Source organism: Aythya marila (assembly GCF_965140915.1).
Source record: "Aythya marila genome assembly, chromosome: 10".
Classification (NCBI taxonomy): domain Eukaryota; kingdom Metazoa; phylum Chordata; class Aves; order Anseriformes; family Anatidae; genus Aythya; species Aythya marila.
The window spans coordinates 21,490,805-21,513,385 of NC_139051.1; the positions used below are offsets into that span (position 1 = coordinate 21,490,805).

At 33.7% G+C, this 22,581-nt stretch overlaps 1 protein-coding gene across 1 annotated transcript in view; it reads right to left on the bottom strand.

The window, feature by feature from the left end:
• The window catches only part of ERC2 (ELKS/RAB6-interacting/CAST family member 2), a gene marked incomplete at its 3' end in the record, with an annotated part of 410,931 nt that overhangs the window by 216,141 nt on the left and 172,209 nt on the right, over positions 1–22,581 (bottom strand). Inside the window, exon 8 of the mRNA XM_082768536.1 lies at positions 21,636–21,803. Within this exon, the coding sequence (XP_082624662.1) occupies positions 21,636–21,803 (168 nt within the window). The remainder of the gene's footprint in view (positions 1–21,635; positions 21,804–22,581) is intronic.

A 22,581-nucleotide genomic window follows, 5' to 3' on the forward strand; every position in this document is an offset into this window, starting at 1 on the left:
TCCAAGATTTTATGAAAGTATTCATTCATATTTTTTTCTCCAATTTCTTGTTAACCTGCAAAAACTGACACTAACATACTAAATAAAGGATTCAGATGCAAACTGCAAATTAACCTACATAAAAAGTTAATAGAAACACAAATTGATATAATCAAGGCACATATTACTTATTTGCACTGGGCATGAAATAATACCGAAAAGAAGGCAAATCAGTTTTTGTTTGTTCACAAGCAACAACAATGAAGCTGTGTACAATTACAGTAGCATCAACAGGACATCAGATAAGATTATCATCTGCATGCACTGATGAAGAAATATGCAATGCAGTGTGCATGGCTAATTCCTTATGATGTTGAATATGAAACAAAAATTGAAAGCAATGATTTAAATACCTTCTTTTACAAATACAAGTGCTATACAGCATATATACAAGGTCAGTATTAGACCCATGTTCCTCTGTATTTAAAACTAACATTTCAGCAATCCCAGATCAGATCTTTCTGGAGCTTGTTCCTTTATCTATTTGCTTTTGTTTAATTTGTTCTCATAATAATACATTTCTTTTTTTCTTCTGGCAATTAGAGTTTTTTTCTTTTTGCAGCAGAGGGTGGAAAAAAATGGTGACTAATATCTGTTTCAGGTCTGTGGATCAGTAATCTACAATTTTTGTCTATAAATGTAGATTATCCAGAACTTTATCATGGACAGCTTAATTACATGTATGCCTATTACATGGCTTCTTATCGTGACAGACAATACAGAGTATATTGAACAAATAATAATGAACATATATCAAGCTGTTAGTTCCTAACAAGCAGAACAAACCAAATTAAAATACCTTTTGGAAAGGGGATTTCTTAGTAAAATTATTTTTAGTAAAATTATATGTTTAGGAGGGTACTCAAAAATTATTCACACATTAGCCAGAATTTTTCAAGTAGGTAAAAACAGAATTTCTTTCTTGTTATTATATTATTAGTACTCCATAGGTCCTTAGAGACCTTTAATCCCATAGTTTAACTTCCAGAGAATTCTTCCAGGACTTCTCATGTGAGTGACCCAGGTCTGTTCCTTCCCATTTTGGTAGCAATTGGAATTGACTATTCATTTTTTCTATTCACCCCAGACAGCACCCTTTACCCTCTTCCCCTATGACACTCTCAAATGTCTAAAATTTTCATATACAATTTTTTCTACTCTTAAATATAAGTAATTGTCTTTTAAGAGGATTAAAAAAAAAAAAAAAAGCATCAATGAAGTCTGGACAATGATTTCTAACAGCTTTTACCATCCACCAATGAAAAAAAAAATAAAAATAACTGATGTGGTGAAACAGAAGAACTCATTCATTTACAAGTGTTTTGTGAGGTTTGCTTACACCAAATCTGTGTGCTAAGGAGCAACTGATCAAGAAACACAGGGATATTTTGTGGTCTAGAAGACATTCTTGCTACTAAGCAGTTTAGTCCGATACATTGACTTCATCAGTCCATCCATCTAATAGTCCACTCGTAACAATCACCAATCACAGTATGGTTGTAAAGTGCAAAGAAAAGGAATATGATTAATGAAGACGTGAAAGTTAGATTGCTAGCAAGCTTCTGAACTGATGTAACACAGTAATTACACTTTCCTGAAATAGCCTGAAGAAAGCAAGCAGTCCAATAGTAGAATCAAGAAATGTATTTGCCTAATGGGTATATATTTCCCATGTCATAATATGCTCTTTATGATTAAGTTCCTCAATCTGTTGACCAGATGTAATATCAACCAAATACTAGTAAAATAATTAAAATAGTACAGAGGCATAAAACATCATTACAATATACAGTTAAAAAAAAAAAAAAAAATCCACAGGACTGGAAGTTTACCTAATTAAAAAAGAAAAATATATATGTCCTTTAATTTGGGAGAGAAAAGAAGGAATAAAGAAGGAAAAGAATCTATGAACTGTTGATCACTAGGAGAAAATGTATATCATTTACTCGGTTTATGCGGCCGTGCTGTCTGGACAGTATCTCTAACAAAGGATTATTACATGTGAACACAAAAAAAAAGTTTTTATTCTGTAATCAGAAACATCAGCCTATCTCATGTAGATATGAATATAGAAACCGACAGCATCCTACTGCTGGAACAGAAGAACATCCTACACCAAGGAACCGAAGCAAAATTGGTAGAACATACTCAGTGCAACTGTAATTGGGGGGTCAAAGAATGAAAATATTTTCCTCCAATACAAATGTTTTTAGTATTATTATTGCACAATCACTGCAGGAAATACTTCATCCTCTTTACTTACTGTGTGATTCTAGATCTCTCCCATAATACAGGATTCAAATGTACTGGTACAGGAAGGATTCAGAGAAAACAAGCCTTAGGAACAAAGTAGCTGATTTTTCATGTAGAGAAAAGAAAGCTCCCCTAGGGGTGCTTATGGAAGAGATCTGCCCTCAAGTCAGCTGATACTTTTACGGGGCTATAAAAGCTGGTCAGTGGGCAAACTGCGCCAAGAGAGGAGAAGGCTGTCACACAAAAAGGAGTTCCTGGACTCAAAGCTTGGCTTCTGTTGCCAGACTCCAGCTGAGAAAGAGCTGGAACTTAATGCTAAAATTAACCTTCACCAGGAAGCTGGCCAAAGGAAGCCTGGACTGATAATATCCACTTGTGTATCTGGAAATACTCAGTCTCTGTCTCCTCTTCAGGGACCAATAAATTCTCAGAACAAAACAGCTTGACTCTTGGACTCTTCCAAGCAGGACTCAGAGTCTTGTCAGACAACCATTGAAAAGTTTTTGTTCTCATTATATGTATTTATTGTGACATAATTCAAAATGTAATAGGTATTTTCCGGATAGTAAAGATAATAATACAAAATGGACTAACACATAATTTCAGTTACGATACACAAAGAGGTGGACACTCATTCTTAACAATATAATGCTTCTTATAACAACCATTCGTGGCCAGATTTTCAGGTTGGGTTGGGTATGAATTCCTATATCTCACATTTTACATGCTACAGGGTAATGGCCAACTGTAGATTTTTTATTTATTAATTTTAAGCATAGTCTATTATTTATCTTTTGAAGTCTACCCAATTGCGCATTCAGACCGCCTGAAAATATTACAGGTATTATTTCTCCAACCTAGAAAAATAAGACCTTTCTGATCAATCATATATTCCAGGTATTTGAAGATGTATATTTTGTCAGGTTTTTGTCAATTTTGTCAGTTTTGCATTATTTGGTGTAGCTGCATATAAAATAGGACATGTTCATTTATGTAAGGATTTTTCAAGAAGATTTTGCATGGAAAACTTACATCATGCAAAATGCAAACTATAGAAGGTGGCTTGAATATGCTTTACCATAAAATTGAATGTAGAAAGAAAGCTGCTTTGGCGCACTCTTAGTTTTAGTACAAATTCTTTAAGATGATATAAATCAAAAGCTATATCACTGTTAGTCTTGCCATTCCTATAATATCTGTATCAATTGGGAAGACTTGGGGGGGCCTCTGCCCAGATTAAAAAACTACAGTTCTCATACAGTTAATGGAAGAGAGAGGCAGCAGGTAAGTTGTATAGACAACTTCCCTGTTGGGCAACAGGGAATACTGAAAAGGGAAGCTACAAAGGAAAAAGTAACAATAGCTACTCCAAGAGGAAGCTGCAGAAAGAGAACAAGAGCCAGTCAGATGATAGTATGGATATATTTCAGAGTGAATACATCACAGATGCATATGCTGTGTGCATAATTTTGAAACACACAAATATATGAATTGAAATATATATAAAATAAAACAATAACATGAGCTTTAAAATAGAAGACCAATCTGTTCTGAAAACAGATTTAGGTTTTGCTTTCCCAAGTATAACAACAATGAAACTAAGAGGCTTTCTACCTAATTTTAAATAAAAGTATTTCACTTTACAACTTGTTATTAAATTCTACACAGTTATTGAAGAACAGCGTAGTATTGATACATTAACACAAAGCATTTATCAATGGAAAAAAGGGACTAAAACAGAAAAAAAGAGTCTTCATCAGCAAATAGTTCAGAAAAACCAACAGAAGGAATGATTTACAATAACCATCCTGAGTTACGATTTTACATACTTATGAAAGGAAAACACAGACATCCATATAAAGCTTTTTTTCCCCCCCCCCCCACTAAAGAGACATTATCTAGAGTTCTCCTAAATAACAGCTAGAAACCTGGCAAACTGTACTGCATTTCGAAGTGAAAAGGTTGAGTAAGTTGTAAGGTAGGGAGGCAAGAAGCCTTTTTTAGAGTACCATGCATAAGCTTTAATCCCTGGAGAAAATGCGTTTCTTTCCTTCACTGTAAGAATCTCTGTTGGATCCTGTTTGCGGCCAGTGAAATGGACTATGATACCCTAAGATCCTTTCCTGAACTATGGCCTATATTACCTAACATCAAAAAACCTATGGTAACTGGATTTCCCTTGCCATTTGAAGACTATCTACTCACTTAACAGATCTCTTTGGCAATCTGATTTCATGCTACTTACAAGTTTTACACTGTTCAAATATAATTGCTCCTCTTTTATAATATTGATAACCTCAGAATATTAGAATAAAAAACTAAGCATGATTAATTTTAGCCAGATACCTTTCATTGTCAAGTATCTTTTTTTTTTTTGTCATATCCCTTCACATTTACATCATTATTCTTAAAATGAGATGTCAGAAATCTAACAGTTTTTCAAATATGATAACCAAACAGCAATCTAAAGAGAGTTTATTATCCTATGTTCTGATACCCAGTTTTTCTACAGACTGCATTGGCAATTTTTTCTACCACATCCCACTGCAAATACTCTTCTAACATGGTATTTACCATTCATTCAGCCTCCTGGAATTAACACACTTCAAATTTTGTTTTCTGGATAGTCACCATTTCCTTTCACCATTTGCAGTTATACATTTTTTTTCTAATATTGAAGAATATTTTCTAAATTAAAATACTGAGGAGGAATATCTCTGAGATGAAAATCTGTCTTCTCACTCCTAGCAAATCCTCCTAATCTTCACTGCAGTTGCCCATTTATAATTTTTCATACTTCTTCAATCAACTCCTTCAATCAACTTCTTCAAGCAGTATTTGGAAACTATCTGATTACCTGCAGGACTTTTCACTTTTAATCTTTTTCTCTTATGTTCATTCTTTTCATTTTCACTGCAGAAATATAGTTTGTAATAAAATACATGTACCTCTAATCTTGACAGTCACTGTTCTGCTATCATTCCTGCTAGGTGAACAATCCAACTAAAGAATTGTCACCAAATTTAAACTATACCATGATCAAGAAATCTTCCAATTTTTCAGTTCTATTTTTCATATACTCTTTATTTATGTACATACGTAAAACAATACTTTTAGAATTTCTGTATTGGCTTTGCTAACATCTCTATATTTTTCTATTCATGTTTAGGGTTACCATTTAAATCATGAGGCTGAGTGAAAGAAAATACTTTTATTTCCTTTCCTGCTAAGTTTAAAAAAAATGTATTTAACATGTCTTGTAAGGTTTGAACTCAATACAACTCTCATCTAAGTAATTCTTATAGTTCTGATTCCAACAGAAAGCTATGAAAGATACAAAAGTTTAAGCAAAGCACAATAAATGCACATATAAACATCACACTGTTCTACAGGCCAGTGTAATTCAGACCACATACAACTGGAAGTATAGCAAATGTCTAACATTTACTGCAGCATACCAATTTTGTTAAAGGTCTCTGGCCATAAATTACATTTTAATAGTGATTATATATCTCCTTATGGTAATTGTATAATAACATTTTGTTTTTACATAAAACTAAATTATGACATTAAACATATTTGGTATAATAACTAGGTGTACACACAAATAATTTGCTGAGAGAAGATATGTATATGTTCCAGAACATACAGAAATCTCAGTATTCTTCCTTTAATCCAAAGAGTTTCAGATAAATGCACTGTTCTTAATTCTAAATTTAGAAGTGATTGGAAAGAACTTATGAATCACAGGCATTTCACACCTGAAGGAAAAGAAAAGGTACAACAAGTACAGTGCTTTAAAACCTCTGTCATTTTAATTACATACCTCTCCCTATATCCTTAGAAGTTATTTCAGGGTTTTCTAACATTCTATTTCCCAGTTTTCCTGTAAAAATATCCTAAATAAAGGATCTAGCACATCACAACCATACAGCACAGCAACAATGACAGAGGAAAAATCTTAAAACTTCAGACTTCCTTACTCTCAGCCTAAGGAGTAAGAGGGCAGACAAATTGAAGGGGGAAAAGGCAAGAACTAAAAATGGTAAATATTAATTAAAAAAAAAAAAAAAAAAGCAAAAAAAACCTTTACATTGAAAGTGAAAAGAAATGAAGGTCTGCCCCCTAGCTGCTATAAACAATAGCTATATGTCTTAAATACAGCTGTATTGATTTGCACTAGAACATTCCTGCCCTCAGAAATTGCATTGAAAAGCTTGCAACAGAGAATCCAGTTTCACATGGAACTATTTTATGTGAGTTTGTTTAAGTGCCAGAGGTTTAAAAACAAACAAACAAAAAAAATAATAATTAAAAAAAAAAAACAACACTTAAGCAGTGAGGCAGGAGTTAATCAGAAATAATAAAACCCTTTCCATTGGAAAGTTACCTTATAGCTCAACTGGTTATGGAAGGCATCCATGTTCATATATAAGGGACAATGTAATGACTTTATGTGAAAGAAAAGTTTAGCAGAAGGGTAACATTGCTCCCTTCCCCCTTCTTTTAAAGACGTCTTTTCTTAATCATTTTAAATTAGCATATGGTACATAGGTTTATATCAAGAGTTGAAATGCTCAAAATGTTGTTCATCAGGGAACTAAGATTCTTGTTACTATGAGATGTAATTTAATATTTGCACTTATAGCAGCACAAAAGACAATGCACATATTGAGTTTCACTATTAGTTACTGCAGGCCAGACAGACTTTCTATGTATAAACTATCAAAGCACCACTAAACTTAAACTGAAATGTTAAACGCAGCAACTTAGATGCCTTTAATCAACATCTGCTGAACAGTTTAGATTTTCTATAGCAGCAATGGTAACACAGCTATGCTTTAATATAATTAAATATCTGAATAGGAAGTAGAAATAATCTGAAGTAGTTCTGTGTTTAAGATGGCTTCTTTTGGTATGAAAGTTACCATTACCCCCTCCCCCCACCCTTTTTAAACATCTTTCATTGAATTTCCTTTTCCATATATCTAATAATAATAATAATAATAATAAAAATAATAATAATAAGGTTGGTTTGTATGTTTAACACAGCCTGATTCAGATATTATCAACAGTTTGTTGTGTTTTTTTTTCTTTGTAAGCAGTGAAATGATTATATAATAAACCTATGTCACAAAAATGATTTTTCCCAACTCAGTTTTTCATTAGGCCATCAATGCTTGGGATTTATTAATTTCTGTACCCCTCATTATTTATTCAACTTCCTTCTTCTTTTTTCTTTTTTTTAATTATTTTATTGTAAAACTCTTGATGAAAAGATCCATGGAGGACTCTCATTGCCCCTTTGGCAATTATAGGAGAATTAATTTTAATATCCTTAATTTGTAGGTCATCTGCTATTGCAAGGTCTGTGACATTGACCTCATACTACACTAAAACTGATAGAGTATTTTGTAATATTTTAGTTCTGTAGGATATTTCTTCATTTAATATGCCATAAGTTTAAAACTTTATCTTAAAGAATTACATAGGAAGGTGGGAAGTTTCAGCAACTGCCAGATGCGGTTGCCTCTCCCACAGCGCTAAGCCCTTGTAGTTCCATGTTTACTACTGTTACTACTTGAAGCATGCACTCTCCTCGGTGTGCGGGTTTGCAAGACACTAAATAAAACCTTCAGAAAAATGGTGTGTTAGGATTTTTCACTTAAGAACAGTTTGAAGTACTGTAGATTACGGTTATATCAAAATGTATTACATTGACTATCTTTGTAGTTTTGCAAGCACTAGAGTTATCACAGGAGTTCATTTTTGCCAGGCTTTCTCCTCAAGAACATGCATTTAACTTTCACTATAAAAATCTTTCAGAACACTTGAGCAATCCATATTGCTCACTACCAGTCTGACAACACTTCAATTTTCAGTGTCTACCATTCAGAAAATGACACATACTAGTAATGGTCCAGACTTTATGAACGGCTGAATGATGGCCAGCTTAATGTCAAAAAACTCTGACACAAGGAAGAGTGTATTCCAGAACTAAGCATATAGGAAGTTTATTTTCTACTTCTCTATTCAGATAATTTTAATGTTAACATTAATACAAAAAGTTAATCACGTAGTCCATGGACAGTACTGCAATCCATGTTTCAAGACATAGGCTGAATTGTATTTTACCTAAAACAACCATTTACAAAATTACTATCAAAAAGTGCTAACAGTGAAATTCGCTGCACACATGAAATATCATGAAAGAAATCACGTTTTGTAAATTTAACACTATTTACCAGAGTAGCTCCCAGGGCTTATTCACTTGGATGATCTCTCTTGCAACTAAATTAGCAAACTCCTGTTTTGTATTACCTTCCTATGTAGCCTAGATTTTTATACTTTGAAGTTCTTCACATTTGTATGACTGTTCACTGTCACGTCCACCTCATGACATGCAAAAAGTTCCAAGCTCTCAAAAGTCATGGATTTTATTTTTTTTTAATAAACATTTGAATCAAGCTATTTATAGCTCCCTTGACAGCCATAACAAAAATCCAGACTTAACCATAGATTAATATTTTGGGATAGGTCACAGCAGGTATTTCACTTGAATTTGAAATCAACTTTTGCATACTCTCAGTCCCATCTATCAGCAAACAGCTGCTTTAAGACAAATAGTTTAAAAAATTGTATGGTCCTTCAACAGCTTCTCACCCTCACTCAAGTTCAGCAACAAGCACTACAGAACACCACGTAGAAGTTCCTTTGGTATACAATCACTTTAGCATGGGATTAAACAGAGCAATAGGGACTCTCAGCCTGTCTGGGGTCATGAAGGAAGATTTCTGCTGTCAAATCAAGGCATCTCTTGTGCAGTAAATATAATGGGGTCTGAATTTTTTTTTTTTCTCCCAGATACATAAAGTTTACACTGGCATAATTACCTTTAGTAGATTTATTGCAGATTTATATCTAAGTAAATGGCAAATAGAACAATATTTCTTCCACATATAAAAGACTAAACAATTCTATGCCATTTTTCTTTTTACTTTCCAAGAACTGCTTTACTCCATTCTCTTTATTTCACTTTGATCTTAGCACTGTGCCTGGTTGAGCATTAAAAATTAAAGTCAGGTGTCCTAGAAGGAAGTAAGTTAGATTCGGATTCCATTCTGAAGTTGAATTTATTCTACTCATATTCAAACATACCATTGCTGATTCTACCACCAAGAAATACATACTACTTGGCAACAAAAAAAAATTATCAAAGCAATCTGACCAAATTGGCACTACTAGCCCTGGCTACATCTGGTAACAATAATATGAAGGCAGAAGTATGAAGATAACAATTCTCATTTATCGTTACCATTAAACTTATCTGCATGTGTACTCTTAAGTCTTTGAACTTCATGCTTTCATAAAGCCAATAAGAGCTCCACTCAAAGGTGAGGGGTGATGCTTTTCCAAAAGTAATAAAGTATCAAATTCAGTAAGGTATTAGAGTCTCTAGTCTCAGCTTTTTCAGCCAGAGGAACAGCTATTGAATACCACCAGGAAAGCATGACTGCCGACATCAAGGAGCTCTAACAATGCAGAAATTAAGGTGTTTGGTTGTATTCCAACAAAAGAATAGGAATTTTATATACTACAAAATTGGAAAAAACAACCACTTTTTTATATTAGGAAATGACTCTTTTTATTTCCAGATATAACAAATATAGATATATATATATGTATATAAGGTTAAGCTACAGATAACTATAATTGCGAGGAGGTGAGCAAGAGGAGCAGAATTTACTTTCTTTTTTTCAAATGGTCAGGATGGTTTATCACATTAATAAGTTATTAAACAAGGATACTGTTAAGACTATTTCATGCATCAGACTGACAAAAACATAAATCATACATAAATCATACTCTAAATCATACATAAAATGCATCACTTTCAGATCACTCAAGATTTAAAAATGTGTTCTTGTAGCTTTTAATGTAAATAACTAACAAGCTGATGAACTTATTTTCCTACAAAGTATTGCATAAAAATGACTTGCAATCTTCTAGAAATTGTTAGCTTAAAATATGCTAGAGATGAATAAGTAACATTATTAAAAATGTGGTCACAACATGCTTGCAATAGTGTACTATAACCATGATACAGGGTTGTACTGACCATTTAGATTCAAAACTTGTATGTTGCACATAGGCAATGCTAGTAAAAGTTGAACTGTCCAGTATTTAGTTTTTATATGACAAATCCCAGTATCAATGGCATATTAGTACTAATGTAAATACTAATGTAATTTTTTTTCTCGGTTTTGTAAACATCATCCCCTTTTTACCTGAGAAGGAAGAAATCACAGCTTTGAAATAATTCTAACAATAACAAACTAGTAGTTTCACCAGTTGCTCCCTCTATGGATGTAGCAGCAAGAAGTTATGTACATTTCCAAATATAACATCCTGATAGGATGCAGTTCCCAGCTGCACAAATGATTATGTTGAAGGTAAAAATTTACGCATCCCAAAAGAAAATGATATGAGTGAAACATCCCTACCAACATTGGTATAATCACAGTTATGCTGTGTAACAAACTGTGATGTATGGAGTAAAAAAACAGTTGCTTTCAAGTATTACTTGGCAACATATTCCCAGCTTGTCACTTTATATATTCTGAAGCTAGAGCTATGGATTTAACATGCATGTATTTATTCTACCACAGAATAGGTCTAAAATGGTAATCTAATCCAGCAGGTCTAAAATTTGGACTGTGGTAGTACTTCCTATATCCAGTTACAACACGCACAGAGAAATGGCAGCTGCAGCCTGTTCCTACAGCGTCTTCTGTGTCAGAGAAGGTGAGAAGCCATCCAGTCTCCTTCCTCCCTACTACAAATCACTCACCTGCAGCTTGGAGTTTGAAAGAGCATACAGATATGGCATCCAAGCCTTTGGGGTTTGTGCAAAACTTTGCTTCAAAAAGTAGCCCTATGGAACATCTCATTTTATGTCACTTAAAGGGGACTTATACAAAAGATGGAGAGCGTCTCTTTGCTCAACCAGATAATGACAGAACAAGGGGGAATGGTCTTAAACTAAAAGAGGATAGATTTAGATTAGAGCTTAGGAGGAAATTCTTCACTCAGGGGGGTGAGGCACTGGAACGGGTTGCCCAGAGAGGTTGTGAATGCCCCATCCCTGGAGGTGTTCAAGGCCAGGTTGTATGAGGCCCTGGGCAACCTGATCTAGTGGGTGATGTCCCTGCCTATGGCAGGGGGGGTGGAACTAGATGATCTTTAAGGTCCCTTCCAACCCAGGCCATTCTGTGATTCTATGAAAATTGTCAAAGATTCTCAAGGTAAACAGCTTGCAGGTATAAAACCCAGCTGAATCTATCACATCGAGATAGCTAGGAAACAGGCTGCCATGCAACGACGCAGCTCCAGAAGCCATGAATCGTGTGAATACACACTCAGGGTGGAAAGACAACTGGTCTACATTATCCCAAGGGTGTTTGCTGGCTTATTGCACAGTTCACTCTCTTACCACAATAAAATAGCAAGGGAACCAGGTTACAAGGAAAGGAAGGAACTGACCCAAATTTTCTACGCACTAAAACTACTCTGTTTTCTTTCTGAAGAACTGAATAGAGTGCTGCAGACCAGGAGGCCCAGAGAGGAGCATGCTTCCTAACCATGGAGTTAGCACTCCTCAGTCAGCTGATAAGAATCTAGAAAAAGTCCTGACTGCACTGGGAATACACCTCACAACAGAAAAGACACTGGTTGTTGGTACGTCTATCTTTGCATGTTCAAAAAAACAAGGGTTTTTAAAAAGGAAGAGGAGAATGTACTTAAGAAGGTTTTTTTTTTGTTTGTTTTTTGTTTTGTTTTCTTCCAGGCCCCTACAGAACATAACTACTTTTAAAAATCGAGACACACTCAAGACCAAAGGAAGATATAAAACTAATCAATGGTTAAGTCTTACACATAACGCTTATTTTACTTCCTGCATTTTAAGAAACAAGTATTTCCATTTAGCTCCTACAGCAATTCATGAGACAGTGTATATCCCTAGAATCTCAGCACCTTTTTTCTTTTTTTTTTTTTTTTAAAAAAAACTCACACAGAGATACAGAATACAGTAAAAACAATGAAGACATCATCCATTAGGAGCAAGTGTCAATTGCTTTGCTAAGGGAATTTAAATAATAAATAAATTAAACAGTCTCAAAAGACTTCACCTTGTTCAGGAACTGAATTTATTTTTAGTGTTTCGTATAACATTCATTTTAAATCACCATATAGTATTAGAATCAATAACTGCTAAGGATCAGGACAATCAGGTGGAGCCTTAAATATTTTCTTATTAATTAGACACAGGTCCTTACCATATTAAATTCACCACAGGATTTGCCCCATACCAATTTGCACCCCCCAAAAAAAATAAAAATAAAATAAAATAAAATAAAAATAAACCAGCATTTAAAACACCTCATTTAATTTTTTCTTAAAGATGTAATATTTACCACTGATTTTTCAATTTCTATTTTGTTAAAACTGTCATCCAATAAATGCCTAAAGATACTTAGATACTTCAGGTGAAAATTGCAAGATAAAGTTTCTCCAGGAAACAAACAAACAAACAAACAAAAAAAAAAGCTCTTTTTAAGAAATTATTAGAAATTGTATAATTTAAGAAATTATATAATTCATCTCAGTCTTAATAGTGACCTTATTAGCTTTTAGGATCTTTGTCTTTTCTGTTGTAAATTTAATCTAACAAACAGTTGTGAAAACTGGTTATTTCATGATTTGAAGGGGAAGCTGGGAACTGGTGGCCTTTTGGAGAGGCATAGATTAAAAATCTGAGGCCAACAACAAAACCCTGACTTCACTGAAAGTAGGATTCACCCTCAGCAGACAGCATGGCACCCAAACATGTTAGAAAACAGTGGGATCTCTGTCTAATGTAAATTTTTCTCAGTTTTTTTTTTTTTTTCTTTTTTAATTCCAATCAGTAGACTTCTATTATATTTCTTGGCAAGCTATTTCACAGACAAAAATATTTCTTCTCTTAATGAAGTCTGATTCTTTCTTATTCATTTTAACATATATAAATTGGCAACCTTTTCCTAAATAATTCCTTTGAGTTCTTCTGCAACTTCCAAATATGACAACTTCTGCTTTCTTCATGTCCAGTCACACTAGATGGAAATTAGCTCTTTCACACTTCAAAAGAAATTTCCTACAACTCAACTGAAAAGCAAATATTACTCTTCAGTCAGTTTAAAATTCCCAGCATGCAAGCTACTGGCTTTCTCAGCATGAACAAACTTACAATCTTATTTAAAGATAACTTTGTTAATTAGTATTGACATTTCAGAGCCCAATGGCAGCTTCCTTCCTCACCAATAGCACTGGTGTCACACTAGCTGTATGAAACCCTTATGTAAGTATCTCATTAATCTCAGCTCTACTTTGCAAATGCCATACTGCTTTTGAGAGCATTTCCATATGTTACATATAATCCGAGTCTTGAACCATTCAATGCCATTCATACGAACGTGTGAAGAACGCTCTCAAAGTCACACAGCATAGCTTGATCAGAACAGAAGGAATACCTTCTGTTATTTATTCTTAAGGGTTCATCTTCAAAATTCTAAATGCATGTGATCTTCACATGAACATTTACTTCTTGCCAAAATGTGACTTCTTGATCTTTCATTTACATACTGTATTTCATCATATTTTAGATCTCTTACACAAGATGCCTTTTTGTTTATATAACTACACTTAGAAATCCAATGCACTAATTAGCAATATATGTAGCTATGGTGTTATAGCACTGTGCTAAAAATTGCACAAATGTAAGTATACAAAAAAGCATCACTTCAAAGCGCTTAAGACTTTTATGTATTCTTGATTTGCCTAAAGGAATCATTTACCTTGGTAGAAATGAAATCGTTCGAGTGAGCTGGGATGCTGCTGAACTCCTGTGAGATGGCTATGTTGTTTTCATAACAAGAATGGTTCTACATTAATTTAGAGCTGAGATTACCATTGTTTTACATACTGGACTTGAATAAGATTCCTTCTCCCTGCTTGATAATAACCAGACAAGTATAAGAAAATTTGATCCAATCAGACATCTATCATTGAATGGAATGTGGCAGGATATAAATGCTGCAGCAAGTGTTCTGTAATCTGTTGGTGACATTTTGTTGAATACAGAACAGAAAAAAAAAAAAATGAAAGGGAGTTTTAATGTTCATTCATTGAAAAAGATGGTTAAAATTTGAAGATGGAAATCAAGGATGTGTAAGAACATTCTATGATTTAAAGATTGTTAAGAAAAGGAGGAGGAATTTATTTTATTTTTATTAACATTTTAAGAAGTGATACATTTAACTAAGAGTTCATTCAAAATTTCTCAGGAGCCTTCTGAGAAATACAGACTAGCTAGCTTAATTTCACTTTTTAGAAAAATACTAGAAATAACGTAAAATTACTTTTATGAAGGAAAAGATACAGCACCACAGAAGAAAACAAATAAACACTAGAAGGATGAACATTGCTATGCACACATTTATCAAGATGTAATATATTCGATTAATTATCAAATTACTCAAATTTCTATCACTAACATAGTATCAGACCTTGCAGACATACAAGATGATGTGTATGTGATGCCTGGCTTTTATGGGACCTTTGATAGGCTTGCATAAGATATTCTCGCAAATCAACTGAGAAAATGTAGTCAAGATGAAACAATGGTAAAATAAAACTAATTAACAAGTGGAAAACCTAATGAAAACTATTGTCAGAGATAAGCTTTCAGTGAGACCCTGTCTGCCTTGGGTAAATGAAAAGTGCATTGAGTCCAGTTATTGATTTAGTATTTTATTTTAGTATATCCATTACTGATTTAGTATTCATTTCATTAGAAGGGTGGATGATGAAACAGTGTTTATTAAATATGCAGATTAGAAAGCTAAGAAACACTGTAAAATAGATAATATGCATCTAGCAGGAATTAAATTTGTATACTGGATCCTATTGGATGAAGGAGTAGAACATTAAACTTAATATCACTTCTAACATTATTTCTGTGAATCCCACAAGCCAGATTCTGGCAAACATAAATATCTTAACACTCAAACCCAATCCTTCAACTCGAGAACTCATGTTAAAATTGTTTTAAGAAAGGTCACTTTGTCAGTGGTAAATTCAGAAACAGCATGAGTTTTGCTCATCCAGGAAAATTCTTGCAGTTTTGCTTTTGTAGAGAAAAGGATTTTCTCTCTTTGTGGCCTATTTTTTTTTTCAATTAATAATTAGTACTTTTTTAGTGGAAGTGTAACGAAACAGAAAAAAAAGTTCAGTTTTCCACAGATGGCATACAAAGGTAGCCAAACAGTTACATTTAACTTTGGGGATTTTAAAATACAGTTAGGATTTTCAAACATGCAAACAAACCAGCTCCTTTGTTACCTCTTCAGAAATGTGTATTATTGTTACATGAGCTGTATTAGCTTGACCAACTGCAGTTTGGCTCTGTTTATTGGAAAACTGCATACACCTTGCTTCTTCTAATATTTTCTGACAAGTAAATGAAGGCCGTCCTGAAGAATAGATGCTTCCCCTTTGTTTTGGGAATAATTTCTGTAAACTGTAAAACGTTTTTGTAGTTTCTGCTACTGCTATTGAAATCTAGCGACTCTTCTGAATTCTTCCAGACATCTGGTACCAAATATTTTCAGCCATTTCATGAATTTTACAGCTGTCATTAATAAAGAAGAGACATGCTTAGACATGGTTAGTATGAGCAGATCTCTATGAGGAGATACAGTCAGTATTTCTTCACTTCCTTCAGAGTCCATGATTTACAATATACACAATGATTCTGATATTCAAAATCCATTTACAGAACTGGCATTAGATAAAACAGCTTGTAGATTTCATAATCTCATGGAACTTCATTTGAGAAAATCAATGATTTTCCCTACAAAGGTGATTACTTTCAAAGAGCTCAGTATTCAGAAGGGTACAATCCAGTTATTCTCCTTTCGAAGAGAAGATTTTAAAAAGCAAGTCATCGGGGGAAAACTAAAAATGCCAGGCTTCTAGCTTTACTAGTGAATAGTAAATTAATTTCAAAAGATTCAACCACAGACTGGAAAACCTTATAATGATCATGGATTTCAAGGTCCACTAACTTATCTAAACTCATTATAGTCCTCATTTTAGGCCAGATGAATATTCAGGTTCAGCTTCACTAAGCAAACTTTTATTAGGTCACATTTTTGCAGTGACCTTAAAAGTGTAATGTGTTAAAAAGAAATGACAGTTTAAAGAAAATGAAAATGATCTCCGTCTCTGATCTTAATGATGTTCTCAGTTACTCAGTATACAGGTGACGAGCATCCAAAGAGATGCACTGGTTTGATTCGAGTTTTTTTTTTAATATTATTTATTCACCCAGCTTCAGTGTGTACCACCTCCAAAGTTTAAGGGGATCAAAGCTGCACTCTGTACAGTGATTCTGTAACATTCTGTTACAGAATCACTGCATATCCATTTTTATGAGAATGCATTGGGATCAATAACAACACCCTGGATGAACATTAACTGATTAAACTACGAAAAAGTCAAATGTTGTTTCTGTCAGCAAGGTACTTTCTACATGCTAAGAGCAAACGAAGGAAATTGCTCTCTCTCCTGGACCATTCTGGTTTTAAAAGTTTCAATGTAAGTGGTGTTCTCAGCCAGAATTCCTGTGTCAAGTGATAATACTGATGCAAATTTCTAAATACAAGATTAAAAATAATTTGTTTCTATTAGTACACTCCCAAACTGACAATATGTAAATTTACTATTTTTGGAAGACAGTTAACAGTAAGACATAAATTAAAATGTGTTGTACAATTTATTGTATCACAAACTGGACAATATCACAGTGTGCGCAGTCCAGCCATTCCAAGTACAAATTCCAATTATTACATTAGAGCTAAGACTTCATGACATTTCCTACAAATGCTAATTAGTTGGTAGATTAGGGCCCTCAGTCATGTAGCACTTCATCAATCACAAAGCTTAAACTATTAAGATGGAAACTGTAACATTTTACACAAAAAGTTGTGTTGCAATTCAAATTAGAATATTATATTGGACCCCTTTACATGGTGCGCTTTTGTAATAACCCCCACAAAAGAATTTCCACAAGGTGTTGTCCTAATGTGATCCAGCTCTACATCCTCCATTCTGTTCTTGTCTCAACAGCTACTGTTTTCAACACAAATAAACGTCTGTGTGCACACACGTATTTAAATATCTCCAAATTCCTAGAGGACAAAACACACCAGTTATAGTCACTGTATGAAAGAGAAAATTTGGGAGCAAAAATGGGTATGAAAGAATTGGCATCCAGTTCAGCACTTTTGCCCCTCAATCTACACCTCAGCCGTATTCATAGAACTTGTACGTTCTGGTAAGAAATACATAAAGAATTCTGAGGTCTGCCCCTCTGCATGCTAAACTGACAGATATGAGGTGTAAGACTAGCTTTGCCAGGTTAAACAAGGCTATTAAAACAGCATACCCAACTTTACTGGCACTAAAATGAAACAGTGGTGCCAAAGATTCTAAAAGAAAGAAATATTAAGTAATATTGCACCTCTGACATTGACATAGGTTTATTATTACTCTATGCCAATCTACCTTGATCCAAATCCTCTAAATGCTTGCTGTTCCAGGGTTGGGCCTCCTTTAAGCCTACAAATTATACTAAACACAGTGGTGTTTGTTTTTTTTTTTTTTTTAATTTGGTTAAAAAATACACCAAAATCACTGCATGGAAGGACAATGCATAATTAGCTCGCCCATTACTCTTTCCTGCAACAAGTTGCCTTATGTATGCTCCCATGCTATCCTATAGGACTCATAAGGGCTGGTTTCTTGCCAATGCTTTTGTTTCCTTCACATCTTAGTTAGGGAGCCTTCCTCAGAAGGTATCCTATCCTGTAAGTAAAACAGCTATCCAAAAAGAAGAAGAAACAATACCATCTTTCAGGTAAGCTTTCCTAGTTTTGATTTGGTCTCTTTTGTATTTTTCACCATGTCAGATAACAGTAATGTATACAAGAGAAAAAATATAGAATGAAACAATGCATCTTTTTAAGTTACATATTTCTTTCTACTCAGTTTCAGGTTATTACTGACATAAATAATTTATATACAAATATATATATATATATATACACAAATATATATATACAAATTCTTCCTTCCTCAATTACTTCAATACAACCATTAAAATAAATATTATTTTAGGCTGAGTGAAACACTTCAGGCTGAGTGAAGAGAAATGTAGCCATCTATCCTGCATCAACAAATGAAGGCAGCAAAATAACTGGTTATTCACATGTTCTTAAAACAAAAGTAAAAATACACAGATAAAATTTGGCCCTGCATAGAAAAAAACAAATGGAGACATATTATAATATTAAAGAATGAAGAATCTAATGCCCAGGAGGAACCTAAAAACTAGAAGCAATTCTTTTCACTTTCAAAAGGGCTTTCGTAAGACTAATGTATCGACTGGTGCAATGACCTATTGGAAGGTATGTAAAGAAATTACAATCCACTAGAGGGCCCAACTGTTTCAGCTCCTAGTATAGGACGGTCCACATCGCTTTCCACCAACTGCAATTTGCATATGAGGACAGATTAATTACTAAATGTTCCACACACAAATGTCTGGCTGCCATCATTTCATGTGAAAACAGTAATGGAAGACGTGGCCAAAAGGTCAGAAGATGAGCAAAAATTGGAGAAATGGAAGAGACACAAGCAATCCAGCAAGACACAAAGGATTCTTATTGAGATTCATGTAAAAGATAAAGTGACTGCAATCCATAGATAGTATATATTTTTCCAACAAAATATACTCATATATGGTTGTCATTAGAAAGGTAAGCTGTCAAGACTGGGAAGAGAAGAGGACCTCAGAGGACATCAGAGAACCTTATTCTTAAAACGCAGCATCCACTACTAGACTACTTGAGTATCTGTGCAAAATGACCGCTCAAAAATATTACAAAAGAATACTATAGCACCAGGACTTACTACTGTACACACTCCAACATATTTTTGAAATAACACAACTAAATGAACAATCTATGGCCAAAAAGGAGCTGTGCTCCTTTAGCCTTTGATAGAACATAAAGACTATGAAATATGAATGCCCTGCGTTGCATTAGTTCACATAGTGAGCGTGAACACATCTAGCATTCTTTAATATCAAGGCACTAATGCCTTGACACACTAGAGAGAACACTAGAAACTAGAACACTTGAAAACACTAGAGAGAGAGAAACTATAGAATATTTCCCTTCTATATGCAAGCATTATAGTGCTGGGATGAAGTTGTACCTACTGCCAAGAATGGTGGAATGCTCAAGAAGGATAACCACGAGAAATCGTGCTCTTGATAAGCATTGCCAAAATGGGATTGAATAGCTAAGCAAATAGATTTTTACTTTTTTTCAGCTTTATTTCAAAGCCTGATTTGCACTGGTGACATACAGAATTTACTATTTTGTGTTTGTACACTAGACACATGAAAAATAAACAATGAAAACATGCTTTAAATTAAAAAAAAAAAATATAGAGTATGGAACTGTAAACAAGAGTGACTAGAGCAGGGCAATGTTTATATCAATTTTTTCTCTACTTAAATCACTTGCAAGTGAATTTATCCCCTAACATATTGGAAATAACGCACAAGCAAAATAATGGCCCAAAGCTGAAAATGTGACATAAAATATTTTTTCCAATAAGGTATTATTTTCATATTGAAATTAAATGGTGTAATAATGACCTGATAATATTATTTTGGGGTATGCTAACACCTATATATTGTGATAATGTTATTCAAAGTATTGCAGAGAAACAAATTTACATGTAAGTACAACATGATAAATAATGTCAAAGTATGCAAATTAACTTTTTTTTTGTAATCAATGATTCATTCTTCTACAAGCATATGCACTATTTAGCCAATAGCAAATAAAATAAAATTGAACTTCCACAGCTCCCTGATGAAGCATATTTACCAGGATAAAAACCTCTGAAATATTCAGATGCCAATCCCAATCTTAAAGAATAATTTAGTGCTGTCATTTTGCACTTAGTTATTAGCAGGATTTATCACGTGGTAGACCAGAGCTCACTAGGTCATAATGTGTTTAATCCAGCGTTTAGTGAGCAGAGATAGCATAATTTGAGAGTGATTATTTTCATTACGAAGTCAGATGCAAAAGCAACAAGACCATTTGCAAGCCATAATAAAATAGCCATGATGTGTTAAAAACAGAAAAAAGCACCATGTTGCATATTACTAGCCATGGCAGACAATGACTACAGCTCTGTGATAGATTATTATTCATCACACAATTTTTATCACTGAATCCAAATCCCTCCTCCTGATCTAAATACAAGACCAATTGTAAATTCTTGGTTTGATTAAAAAACACAAACCATTAGAAAAGATGCATTATTTTCTGCAAAATTCTGAAGTGATGTCCAAAATTAAACAGCATTCAGCACAACAAAAAAAAGGCTTAATATTTGCTATTTTTCATATCATCAGCATTGCTAAAAATGCAAATATTCAGAAGGAGATTCCAGAACAAGATTAAATTGGATGGGTACCTAAGACCTTCTCTGTTTCTGAAAAATAAGGACTTGGCTTTATTAAACTCATGTATTTAGCCAAACAGACAAAAGTATGGATAAAGAATGTGAACCTTATGTGAGTCATGGAGGAAAACCACCGTAACATTGTAGAATAGTATATCATCATCATTGCTAATAAAGAAAAGTTTGGATTACTGGAGAGAGCCTCCATTCTCAATGTCTATAGCTTATCATGCATAGGAAAAGCAGAAAATTTACTTAAATTTAGTTTCCTTTTCCACTTCCTTCCCTCCCTCTCCACCAAAATGTCTTTAAAGAAAAATGCAGTATACTAATCTTTTAGTAGTCCCACACATTTTATTTGAATTATCTGGAAAGAATAGTATTCGGTGTTAGTAAGGATAACAGAATCCCTCACAGTGAGGAGTAGGTTTTGTCAGAATTGTTAGGACTTCCATTTAACTCCAAGAATTCTGTGAAAACTGCAGAATGTAATATTTTTGTAATACAATTAAAATATAACACTGTAGAAACAATCCCATGGAAGATAACACATTTATATTACAGAACTACTTAACTGTTACAGACGTACTCCACACTTTTTTTTAATATTTTAAAGGTAATGTGCTCTAAGAAGTGCATTTCCTTTATATGTGTCTCAGAAATTTTACAACATATCTTTTCATCAATGATCCTACCTTTTTTTGAAGGACATTAATTTTCCTTTCTTTTACTTCCAACATGTCTTTCATATCTCGAATCTCTCCAGCTAGGGTTCCCTTCTCTTCTGTGAGGTCTTGAAGTTGTTTTGTTTTCTTATTGAGAAACGTTTCTTTTTCTTCCAATCGTAACCGCAAGGCATCAACCTACAGTAAGTAAATGAAACGCATTTAGGTGTTAGTAAGGATGAACAACATATTTTATTTATTTTACTTACTTTTTGTGTCACCTAGGAAACTTTTTTTTTTTTTTAAGGTAGATTTTCCACCTGTATCTCGGACCAAAGGGACACTTCTAGTTGTTAAAATGTAATTAAAAATAAAGCAGTTTTAGCACCAAAGCATAAACAGAATAAAGTAGAAGAGTCAAAGTTTTAAGCATGACACTAAGAGAGTCCGATCTTGACATATGTATATATGACACACACACACATACACACAAAAATGACCTATTAAATATATAATTCATTGAAAATAGTGCTCTGTATCTTGTTTTCAGTTTAACTGTTAAAGCCATGAGGTGGCTCAATACTACAGTCAGTACACAGATTTGGACATATATCAGAAACAGAACTATTTAACAAAGATACAGCAAATGGTAAATGATAAGGCTTTCCACTTTTCTCCAGAGTATCTCTCATAAGTCTCTTAATAAATGGATCTTATTGTACTTTTCTATAGTAAGCACAATTTTCTATTGCATATAACAATGAATATTTCAAAGATTTTCATACACAGAAGTGTCTTAACAGAGAACCTCACCTAACTCTTCTGCATTACATGACTGCTTTCTATCTGCCTTTAGAAACTCTACAAAGTTCCAAAAGAAAAAGAAAACTCACAAGTTGAACAAGCATTCTAATGGCCCAGATAGTATATGTAATATCCCTTGTTTTCTCATTTCCTGCTATATAAATGCTCAGGG